General features: G+C 41.6%; 1 protein-coding gene across 1 annotated transcript; it reads right to left on the bottom strand.

Annotated features, from left to right (window-relative positions):
- Positions 1-639: 639 nt before the first annotated feature.
- Positions 640-8,925, bottom strand: pax9 (paired box 9). Its single transcript, XM_049596523.1, has 4 exons — positions 8,779-8,925; positions 7,515-8,129; positions 5,436-5,578; positions 640-1,656 (listed from the first exon to the last, which is right to left on the bottom strand). Exons 1-4 carry the CDS (start codon positions 8,780-8,782, stop codon positions 1,399-1,401), a joined length of 1,020 nt encoding a protein of 339 aa, XP_049452480.1. The 5' UTR covers positions 8,783-8,925; the 3' UTR covers positions 640-1,398.
- Positions 8,926-12,531: the final 3,606 nt, after the last annotated feature.

The raw sequence follows: 12,531 nt of genomic DNA, 5'->3' as shown, positions 1-12,531 counted from the left end.
CCTTAGAGATATTTACTTTAAATTAGAAAATATGTCTTTATATTTCAGTAATGCCTCTGACATTTTTTTAATTTTTATAACTTAATTTCCAACATAAAATAAATGCTTCACACCCTGAACTTATTTGAGGAAATTGTAAATACATTTTATCTATGTCTAAATGTTTTGTAGGACTGCTTACAAATGTGAAAAATATATATCTAGATGCATAATTTAATTTCTTTAACTCATGTTTTCTTTTGGCAGGGAGCAAATATTAAAGCATAAATGTTTATGAATATAGAACGGGCCATATTAAGTGTAATGAGGTGAAGTTATTTTAATGACTAAAACAATTTTAAAAGATTTTTTCTTTATGTGGTGACAAAGCCTGTGTGTGCTCAAAGCACCTCTGATGAACTTTCCTAGTGAGCCGTGACGCTTGGTAATAGAAAATACAGGCCTTGCGTGAGTGTGCACATATATTTTTTATGAAAAGCAGTTTCCTGCTCATGTAAAACAGGCCGGCAGGCGACAGCACCCTGGATTTACCTGAAGTTAGCTACACTAACAGACAAAACAAGGGAGGATAATTGTTTTGTACATTTCCTGTCCTCAGAATAGAAACTAGTTTTCTCCAAAACAACCTTCAAACTCCAATAACAGCCAAACAATTTAATAAGATACATTCAATTTCATTGTGCAACATTTGTCAATTGTTACTGCTCTAGACTCCAACATCAGACCAATGCCAATTTTGTCTAAACATGCGTGGAGATCCCCATGCTGTCTGTTAGGCTAATTGCACTTCATTCAACGTACCTTAATCTAATAAATAAACTTCTCTGTGGAGCTCCTGCAGAGGCTACAATTTTAGAGAAGTGGGAAAACAATGCTCCATACGACAGTTACTTTTATCAAAACATAAACACAAAAAAAGCATACAAACATATAAAAAAAAAACAATAGCATTATTAAGCACCCTGAAACACTAATGCAAAGTTTTCCCCCTCTTCTTTGATTGCTTACTCATGAAGTTATACATTACCCCGTTTTGCCCAAAGACATTTGCAGAAGTGTGCAGTAAAGAATCTGAGAGGAATTGTGTTGATGGATGGGAGTAGCAGTCATACATCAGTCCTTCAGTACACCTGTCTGTCCTGCAAGTTCTTTCAGACAACGAGTTTGTTGTAAAAGTTGACTGTTTATTCCTCGTGTGTCTTTGGTCTGACTGTGAGGAGCAGGGAGGAGGAGGAGGAGGTGGTGGCGGAGGAGGGGGCGCAAATATGGGTCCTGGGGCCAAGTCCTTCATAGAAAGGAGGCAGTGGGAATGAAATGAAGCCACAGGGGACAGACTTGGTGTCTCCTGTCCTCGCCGTCTCTCACTCCCCTCCTCGCTCCCTCCCAACCAGCCTGACTTCACAGCGCCGAGGCGGTGACCGGGTGGATGGCGTCACGATTGGCTGTCATGCTCTTGTAGGCCAGAGGGGTGGCGATGTCACAGTTGTGGGGAGATAGAGCACTGCCACTGGCCGGCTGCCATGTGGCTCCGGTCACATAGGCCGACGTGGTGGCGCTGTACCCCATGTAGGGTGACACTTGGGTGGTGGGAGGGTGGTAGGGAGGGATGCTGGGTGCTGTGACATAGCTGTTCACTGTGGGCAATCCATTCGGCGTCTGAGGACAAAAGAGACATAAAAATCTGTGTTAAACATCTAAGAGGTCAATGAGAGCTTCTTTCTGGGGGCTCCCTGCTCAGTGTAGAAATCATGGTCAGTGATTTTCATTATGTGGTTTTCCTCAGAATTGAAAAAAGGAAATAATTTGCCTCTTCAGAGAGGATAGAGAAGCTTTTTTTTTTCTTTGCTACATGATTTGGTGACCCCCAGCTCAGGTAGACACACACAAGCAGCTGAGATCTAATGGAAAAAAGCTGAGGCGAGCTGGAGAATAAAGTGAAAGGAGACGTGATTGAATTATAAACAGCAGAAACTTAAATTCTAACTTCACAGCCACCACATAAAAAACCCATTTTCCCAATTTTGATGAAAGTATGAATGATCAATTATGCGCTCTCATGCCCCTGGAACATATTAAACATGGATAAAAACCATACATGCATGATTGCCCGTCTGTCTACGGGACTTGTTTTCTACCCAGAGAGTGGACATTTGCTCCGGCGGCGTTGATATACCACGTCAGACGATGGGAGACAGGGTGGTTGGGGGGCGCCACAAAACAGATGTCATGAGAGATTGAGAGTGAAAGGGCAGGAAGAAGGGAAATATGATAGAGAATGAGGCGAGGGTTTCGGAGCATGAATGGGCTTTGCCTTTCTGGCACAGTGACAGGACTTAACTTGAGGAATTCACCAAAGCATTTCAACAGGGAGGCCGAATTTCTGTTCCTGGGTGGTCTGCGACTACTGAGAATTATTTCTAAAATTGGGATCTTTTCTGTCTCTGTGACTTGTTTTCTCTGACTGGCAAGAGTCGCCGGCTATTCCTTAAAAACAGATATAAAAAATCCACTCTCAGCTGACATTTGTGGGGGTTATAAAACATAACTATAGAGAGAAAGCTAGTTTTGTGTGTGCACTCGCTCTCCTGTGGGTGTCTGTGGGTCCGTGCTGGTTGACTGTTGGTGTTTGTGGGTGCCTGTCTGTTTTTGTGGGTGTTGGTGTGTCTTCACTTGGCTCGACGACACTGAAGCTTATTTCACAAACAGCCACTCAGGCTTTTAGCTGTGTCTAAAATTAAAAAAAAAATTTATTAAATCAACTGGAAACATTTTAAATTAGACTAAATTTTATCACATATTCCATTCATGAAAAACAGGACAATTACCTACACAATATATACATACACAGAACAGGAAATGCAATCCACTGCAGGAACACTGCAGCCTCAGATATGACCACAGACAAGGGTGTAGCTTTCATTTCGACACTGGGAGGGACACATGAAAATGGGAGGTGTGGGAATCCTTCCCCAGGAAATTTTGAGCGCCAAACTCAGAATTTCCTACATTCTGATTAATATTCAAACATCAATTTTTGCCTTTTCTGCATCAATTAATGATGGAAATGTCTTTAATTTTGCAGAATCTTTTATTGTAATTGGGGAGAGGGGGACAAATGTTGTAAATATTAAGGGGGACATGTCCCCTGTGTCCTCCCTGAGATCTACGCCCGTGATCGAACACACCTGTCTGACACAAAGTCAACAAATTTTTTTTTTTTTTTTTTGCATCAGATTGTATATGTTTAGGTGTACCTGTTATTTTGTCCACCCCTACAGTGAATACACTTGCATATCCTTAAAACTATATGTATATGGGTATATCTTAGAATTTTGTGTTTTATTTAATATTTAGATTTTATAAAATATATTAGCCTGCACAAAAAATACAAAATGTGTGTACTGTATTTAATTTAATTTTTAAAATAATAATCTTCTTTTTGTGGTCAAAATATTGTTATTATAATAATAATAAAAATGCCCATGTTTATGTTTATGTCTTTTTGAATCAGTGCTGTTAATAACAGACAAACCCATTAAATGATATGTCAAAGCATTGACGCCATTCATCCAAATAATTACAACTCAAACGGATTCGCTTTGTCACGCTCTGATCCCTTTGTTTAGATTTTAAATAAATCATTAAAACTATTTAAAAGCTTGTTTATGTAGCGTGGAAAATTATTACACGTTTTATATATTTAAGTATTTGTTGTTAAGGGAAGTTGCTTTTACTTAAAGTTGGAGTCGTTTTGAACGGAATCAGCTCGGAGCCGCCGCGCGCACTGAGCTCGTGACTTAGCCTTAAATCTATTTTAATGATGCTCTTCTTCTCCTCCTCACAGAGGAAAAACCTGAGCGTCCCATGGGTGCATCTGCCCTCAACACAGCGCCTATAGGCCTCATGTTTCAAACCGCAGCCTCTGGCCTGATGCAGGAATCACTGCATGTGATTGAGGCCGAGTCTCTCTGATGGTGTCCCATTTGAATTCAACTTTGCATTGACACTCAGCCTGAAGGAGAACGCAAGAGTCAAGCCTTTAGCTGGGAGAGACAATGCTGGAAATCGTGACACCTTGTTTTGGAAATTGAACCAAACTGCAGTGTGTCTGAGAGCATGACATGTGTCTCTCTCTTTAACATTAGGCTGCAGCTGCCTGCACAAAGGCTCGGTAAATCCTCCAGTCTTATGGTGGAACACTACTTACTTCACCATACTTTGTTTTTCTTGCAATAAACTCGGTAATTTATAGAGTTGTTATTTTCTGCCTTTAATGGCTCACTTCTGTTTTTGTTCGCTTGGTTTTCTAACCGCTCAGACAGTCAGTGTGTCCACTTTGGAGCTGGGACTTCTGAGCGCTGCTAATCTCACAGCACCGGCCCTGTTTTCTGCGTAACGAGCATGAAAACTCCCCCCTGGTAGAAAGTGGCAAAATAAAATTACGCGGCATGAAATTGTTTTGTTTTGTTTTTTAATTGTGACGCCCTGTCAAAAGATAAGGAAGCAAGGACGTATGTGCGCGCAGACACAGGGTCATAATTTGTAACCTCCATTAGAAAAACCAAAAAATAAAATCCTATAAAAATTATTTTTGACCATGAAAAAATTATAAAAAATCTAATTTGAAATCCTAACTTAAATTTATACAAATTAAACGTAGGGTACGTTTTTTTAAAATTAATTAAACTTTACATATTTTTAAATTACCGAGAATGTGTGTAAGGTCTAAAATTCGACGTGCTTTATTTTGCATCTGTTGTTTCACGTGTGTTTATCGACTGTAATAACTCAGTGCAGACTAATAAATAATATTTTGAAAGTTTAGGCCTGCACCGTGGTTGTTTTAGACAAAATATTAACTGCTGCATTTTATCGCTATAAACCTGAATAAGATCAATTATGCAGCAGCTTCCTCCATTCACTTCAGTGTCTTGGCTCAAACTCTGCACTGAAACCAACCCATTAAAATCCTGTAGGCCTATGTAGGAATAATTCTTCAGGGAACTGAAAACAGACTATATATGAGTTTGCTGACTTTGTTTTATGAGTCCAAGCAGGTTTGGGGTGTTAAACGCGCTACAGTTAGTTTTGAAAACCAAACATGTAAAGCTGGAAAAGAAGAATCAAGAGAATGCTGTCCAAAAAATATTAAATCAGATGATTCATAAAAGCCCTGACCATGCTGCAGGACCTACAGGAAGTGTAAAAAAAATATTAAAAATAATAATATATTATAAAAAGCACCATTACCAGCTAGCCAACAGAAGGAGCGCAGTAAAGATGTGGAATTTCCAGGCCATATAATTATTAAAATATTATAAAATACTCCAGAGCTCAGTTAGATTAAAAGCCAGTTTGTTAAAATTTGGATACTCTTATTTAGTAGTGTTGCATTTTGGGTTACAAAAAAATAAGAGGTGTCCATTTTTGTTTACCTGTGTGTATTTTGCTTCAGGTTCTAAGTGCGGTTTATCCACGCCATTGACTAGTAGTGGAGAGCTTGCTGGTGGGAAATTAGTCCTGTTTATAGTGCTCCATTCTTCTAGTTTGGCGCTGGGAAAGGATGGACTGTCACTAACTGGGGGGGCAAAAGAGACAGAGAGAAGAGAGGAGAAGGAAAGTCAGAGAGGAGGTTTTTTTGAGATTAAGGGAAAAAAAGACCCGCACAGGCCGCTGCTGTTCATGCATCCATCAGGCGCAGGTTAGCCAGGTTGCATCAGACCATAAACCCTGTGACACTTTGCACTACAAGCACGATCATTTGTCATTTTAGGCACAAATGGCTCATATATCCAATAGGCTTTCAGTGTGCGTAAAGTTTGCGTAAAACGTTTTTATCTTCATCAGATAAATGAAAATATCAGTTTAAATATCTTGTACAAAATTAGCATAATGTGAGACACTTTCTAATTTACTGCAAGTGAAATAAAATCTTAAAATTTAACATATTTCTTTAGTGTAGTAATTTTCTTTAATTATAAATCAATAAACGTGACCAGGCCTCATTTTTTCCTGATCAGGATTTTAACTAAAACTGAACTCAGTGGGGAAAAAGTGGAATTATCTGTCTTATTTTCTTAAATTTTCTTCAAATGAATGTGTTTAGACTGAGTGAAACTGATCCTGAGGCTCACACTGAGGCCCAGTTGAAGATGGGCAGCAGTGAGGCAACTCTCTGGTGGGTCAGGGACATTTTAGCCCACCAAAGCGTCTTCCTGTCGGGGGACAAATTAGATTTACTTCCACCGTCTCCCTCCTCTGTGCGTGATGGATATTATATTATACACAGTCCCAAACGTTTACACTGGGTAAAAGCAGGGCCACCAAAGTTCTAACTCGATAAAGAGCTTTTAGAAATGTGCGTTTTTGTACATGCTGAAATATTATTTTTAATGTTTCTAAATAAATTCACTCACAGCAATTTAATCTGCATCCTGCGCGTTTAAATCAGTGTGTGCCCGCATGCGCGTCAATTTAAATATGAGCTATGTGAAATCAATAGTTTATGATTATTAGTGTTGCACATTATTTTTTAACAATTATCTTCTGTTATGAAAAAAATTGAATCTATTTTTTTATTCACTTTGGTGCAAATGAGCTCTCACCAAACTTACTGTAAAACTTAGCACTGAAAAAACCTGCCACACACATCTGCAAATAATTTGGAAATGCACAAATTGTTTATAAAGGCAGCCTTTCAAAACACATTCCTGCCTTTGTGATTTCTCGTGGATACCTGCCTCACATTTGTCTTGTTTAGATTGCCCGAGTTAAGCTTTGCGCATGGCGGTGGGAGCGGAGAGGAGCCGAGGCGTGTTTGTAGCCATGAATCCTGACAGCAGGACTGCTTGCAATGGACTGACAGCACTTCCCTTCCTGCCACTGGAAAACAAGCTCTCAGAAAAAAAACCCTTTCACAACACCGAGCCGACCATTAACACTGATTTATGCCGGATCCTGTTTCACTGTTTCCAAAACAGTTGTGGTCTTGTTGAGTGCACGCCAAAGCTATCTGGGCCTACCTGCATGTGACACACATACGACAAACAGCAAACATCTTAGCGGGAGCTGTTGGGGCCTGAATCACGGTTACAAACCTGCTGCCCTGCACAAAATGTCTGGCTCCGAGTCATGGCAGACATTCAGCACACCTCATTTTGATGCACTTCATCTCACCGCCTTTCCCTTCGCTGTCCCTCTAATATTCCACATCCGCCTCTTAATTATTACAGCGAGCCGGACCATCTGTTTCTGGACTAACCTGCCTCCCTTTCAAATCAATATCAGCCGGCAGGTCAAATGGCATTTAAGCTTTCTCCCTCTCCACAGAGGCCCGAGAGTTTATAACGTCCCAATAGTTACTTTTGGAGGCCTATAAAAACAAATACAGTAACTCAAATCCACTTTCTCCCTCAAACACACATTCGCACTGTTGCGCGCAAAACCCTCTTCAAAAGTTGTTTAAATGTAGTGCAATAAACAAATGCAACCGCCCTCCATGCAGCCATGCTTACTTTGTTGCTCTGTAATAGACCGTATCCCCAGAATATCTGTCACAGAGTGCGAGGAGGGCCATATCCTGTGCATGGCCATGTGTCCGGGAAGGGTGGGCATGCCAGGGGGAGTGGGCACTTTGGATGTCGGGTATGTGTATAAGTGGTTGTAGGGTAACGTTGGTTGTGGCGGCGGGTGAGGCGCCTGCTTGCCCGGCTCGTACGGGCTCTGCTGGGACAGATTCCCGATCTTGTTGCGGAGGATCCGACTGATGGAGCTGACAGAGGGCAGATTGAACTTGTCGCAAACCCCGTCGGCGAGTAGCCTGTCCCGGATCTCCCAGGCAAAAATCCCCGGGTCTCTCTGCTTGTATGTCCGTATGTGCTTGACCACGGTGGGTGTGGTGACCCGCGGCTTGCTGCCTCCGATGGCCCCCGGGAGGATGGAGCCGGTCTCGTTGTAGCGGGCCAGGATCTTGCTGACGCAGCCGTGGGAGACGCGCAGCTGCCTGCTGATGTCACAGGGTCGAATCCCGAGCTGGGCCAGCTCCACTATCCTGAGCCGGATCGCGTTGGGGAGCGGCCTGCCGTTCACGAAAACACCGCCGAGTTGGTTCACCTCACCGAAGGCTGGCTCTGGTGTCAAAAACAAACACACAAACGGGCAGAACAATGAGACAGCGATTAGGTAATGGAGGCCCACCGCAGACTGACTGCGTTAACCCGGGTTAAACCAGGCCTGATATCACCAAACACATATTAGCAGGCCTATACAATCAAATATAGAAAAGATGTAAGGTGTTAAACTGTGTTTTTAATCTACTTATTACACGTTTTTGTCATTTATAAGAACGTTGTGCAGCTAAAAACACTTTAATGTGACTTTAATGTGTTGATCTAAAAGGAAAAAAAACAGCCATTACGCACAGGCGCATCTTTTTAAACTTTTATGTTTTCACCCAAAAGTTTTCCCTCTAAAATGCTAAAGATCTCAATTATATCACTTTGAGTCATGTTTAATGTTTGGGTGAAAAGTACCAACCAATAGCTGCCTGATAGTTGTCGTGCACGCGGGCTAAACTTCACACGGATGTCAAAACTCGTGCGTAACTGACACATGTACCAGTTCAGTCTCCCGGTGTCTCCCTGCTAGATTAACAGATAAACTGAGCCGCCAAAACACCACAGACACTCCATATGTCACTATATTTTTCCCACCTTGCCCGTTGGACCGTTCGCTGCATCCCTGACAAGAAAAAAAACACCGATCCAACACTGAACTCACCCATCGTGTTAAAGCCGCAAACGAAGAACACGGTGTCCGGTTTGTGCCTCCTGCGTGGGTCCTGCTCCGCGTCCAGCGTGTCCACTGTCCAAAACCGCGTCCAAGAAAGTCTTCTTGCGCGATAAGGAACAAGAGGGACAAAATTCTCGATCTGTTTCCTGACTGCACTGGAGACAGGCTTACATTTCAATCTGTAGAAATTAGGAGGCTGGACTTCCAACGCTTCTCCCGCGCTGATTGGCTCGGCTCTCCAATAGACTTTCGAGATTGCTCAACGCCGCGTTGCTATTGGTGGAAAAGTTTGACATGACAGCTGCACAGAGATTTCCCCCCTCAGTCCTCCTCCTCGTTCTACTCTCTCCCATCAGAAAGCAAAGCTGGGGATATACCACCATGAATGCGTTTGTTATTGAGACAGATATGGTGAGTATAAAGCAATATCAAGATTTTGGATCACCTTTTCAACAGTGATGTGGCGCTGAACAAAAACATGCGTAAAAATCTCCAGTGTGTGACCATCACAAGGAACCAACACATTCAATTATATTAATATTTACATGAAACCGCAAACACTTCTGCAATCAAAACCCCGCGTAACTTCTCATTCATTTAATCTTTTAGTTTTGTTTTTATAGCAAAGATTTAATCTCCCAAAATAAAAAAAAAGTTCAAGTTATATTATGAAAACAGAAAGTTGGAAAACCTGAGTTAGGGTGGCTTTTACGCTCCACTACACCACCCTTCATCTCAACCTTTTAAATGGCATCATTACGGAAATGGGAGGAAATGAATGATTGGTTTTGAGTAATGTAATTGGCTGGGTGATGTTTGTAAATTGTATCTCAGTGCGCTTGGGGATTATCACACTTTTCCCTTCATTTGTCGCCCATGTTTTTACTCTCCTTTACGCACCAAGCACCGGCTGCTACACTTTGTACAACACGCCAAACACAAATCCTTCACGGGGATGATGATGATGTTTTGCCGAAAATGAGGCGATCAAAAGGCGAACATGTTCAACCTTTGGAAAGAATATGCCTGCTCATGCAATTTGAAAATAAATGACAGACTCCTGATTTGCCTCTGGTGCCAATTTTAAATTAAATATTCAGTGATTTATTTAGACGTGCGTGAAACGAACATTACGCTTTAAAGTGTTCTAAGTCAGTAATTTTCACTTTTCCTTTTCAAACCATGAGTCCATTTGATCTGCATTAAGGCTTTGCACCGGAAAGGCCAAACGTTGCCCTTTTTGCCAATTACGCACCGCAAGCGTGAAGGCATTAGAGCTCCTATATGATAAAGAAATTACCTTTTATGTCTTAACCTTTACATAATTAGCTTTAAGGCTAAAAGTCTGCTGACCAATACCTTCTAAAGGTTTTTTTTCCCTGACTTTACTACCTGTGCACACGAGCCCTCGCTGTACAGAAACCCCACTTGCAAGCAATAAGAAAGATTTGTTGCTCCCCGACACGAGAAACAAACACACGCCATAACTTTGCGCCTTCACTTTCTCTCCCCGTTTTGACACATGCTTTGGGTTTTCTCGTGTCATATTTTAAAAAGGCCACGGTGCATGACTGACCTTCATCTCCGTACAACCTAAAGGGGGATCAACGTGCATGTAAACATCAAACGGCGCTCCTGTACAGCCGTGCAATTAGGAATATTGTTGAAAACCTCTGCTGACATTAAACACCGAGGCGGCTGTGAGGGGCCAAAATGTACACAAAGTATTGCTCAGTATTTGTGGGCTGGATGCTGCAGAGTGAACGTATATACCTACATTTTCTGTTTAGTTTTCCCACCTTTTCAGGGTGGCATAAATCTCTGAAAGTGTCCAGCTTGCAGCGCGCGCCTTCAACACTAATACAAGTCAGTGACGGGTCTTTGAGGAGGCGGATTTTGACGCTTTTTTTGGAGATATTTTTGTTTATATGAAGCTTTTTTTAATTTGTTATTAGACGACCGATTAAGGGTCTTAGTTTGCTCTTCTTTTTTTTTTTTAATTTACCACGCTTACACCCCCACCTGCCCACCCTGCAGCTCCCAGGCCACTAATGCGTCAAGGATAATGTTTACCGTGGGGAAACGTGCTCAACTTGTTTCCATTGAGGTTCCTCTGGTGGCTGAAATAACAAAAGGTCAGTGGTGGGGGATCAGAGGTCTCCGCAAACTGCTCCATCCTCAGCATTTTTTGGACACCTGAACTTCCTTCTTTTTTTCCTGTTCCTAACAGATGATAATCCACCTGGGGACGCGTGACGCAGCAGCACATCACCGTGATTATTAATGACATCACACAACTGGATAATAGTAAAATTAAATCGGTGATTGCATGTTATTAAAAAAGTCGTACAAATGATGTGATTATTGCACTCAAAGGAATAATTGAATAACCATTATTATTATTACTATTATTATTATTATTATGCGTCAGAATGTGAAGCGCGTCGCCACGGTTTGTTAATAATGATATCCAGACTCTGCACGGCTGTCACATGCCTGTACAGCTCACGAGCCCAAACTCGTCCATGTCGACTTGCATTGTTCAAACCGCCTGTGAAGGCAACGCATCACTTGTCAGACAAATTGTGTAACGATGGACTCAAAGCTTCGACTGTAGCTCTCTGCAGGAGACAGTACAGGCCGACATCTCATACTGTGTCTGTGAGTGTGGCAGCTGCTCTAACCTCCTCTACACATTCCGCCCTGGGCCTTTATATCATAACAATAATAATATTTGCAGCAGAAGCTTTGACATAAATGCACAGATCTTACTTTGCTTACCAAAAATGTACTTTTATTCTGAAAGTGCGTCTCTGGCTGAATCCTACAGGATGTAGACTGTGATGGATTTTAGACTGTGATGCAAACATGCATAGTAGCACTGTTGTGCGTCCGGTGCTTTCACGGTTTATGTGCAAAAAATAGAAACGCGGAGTCTCACCGTGCCTCCATAATCTCCAATTTAACGCTTGAGAGGGATTTTGTAAATAATATCATATCCTGACACGTGAGTTTCTTGCACTTCCTCCAGGTTGGTTGCAGCGAACTGACATGGAGGCTCCAGTGCGCGTTTTTACATCAGTGTTTTCTCTTTAAAAATATTTTTTTTCTACTCGGAAAAAGTCGTATTATATTTTAAAAATGCGCGCAAATAATTCAAACTGCACTGCGCGAAAATGTAATTTGATTTTACGCAGTTGAAGAGAGAGATGCGACATATTTTAGATTAGATCACTCAATTTTATTGTCACTGCTCTGAGTACAAGTGCTGCAAAACCAAATGCAGATTAGCATCTAACCAGAGGTGCAAAAAGCAATACAATGCAGATTAATATACATAAACTGTAGGGGTTGATATGAATGTGTTAAGATACAGTATGAACAGTGGGGATTTTTAATTTTAAAATTCTGAAACAACTCGCCTGTTACCAGGTGTTCATTTTATTTGTCCGCTGTGTTTGCAGATTTGTTTCTCTATTTACCTTCAGTGGAATCCATTCAGCAAACAGCTCTGGCTGCAGCTGGATGCTGGAGTCTCTCTGCACTGACCGATGTTGTACCTGTTTATATATCACAGCCTTCTCTCATGTGAAAGTGTTTGCTTTGCTCATAATTGATTTCACGGGCAGAGAGGGTCCTTATTGACTCAAGATGATGGAAGAAGCATGAAGGCCAGAGATATTTTTCTGCTGCTTCTTTCTGTCCTTGTCTTTTTTTAGATTCCTGTTATTAAGGTGTCAA

Source organism: Epinephelus fuscoguttatus, linkage group LG14 (genome assembly GCF_011397635.1).
Source record: "Epinephelus fuscoguttatus linkage group LG14, E.fuscoguttatus.final_Chr_v1".
NCBI classification, from domain to species: Eukaryota; Metazoa; Chordata; class Actinopteri; order Perciformes; family Serranidae; genus Epinephelus; species Epinephelus fuscoguttatus.
This window is presented reverse-complemented; position numbering and strand designations above follow the sequence as displayed.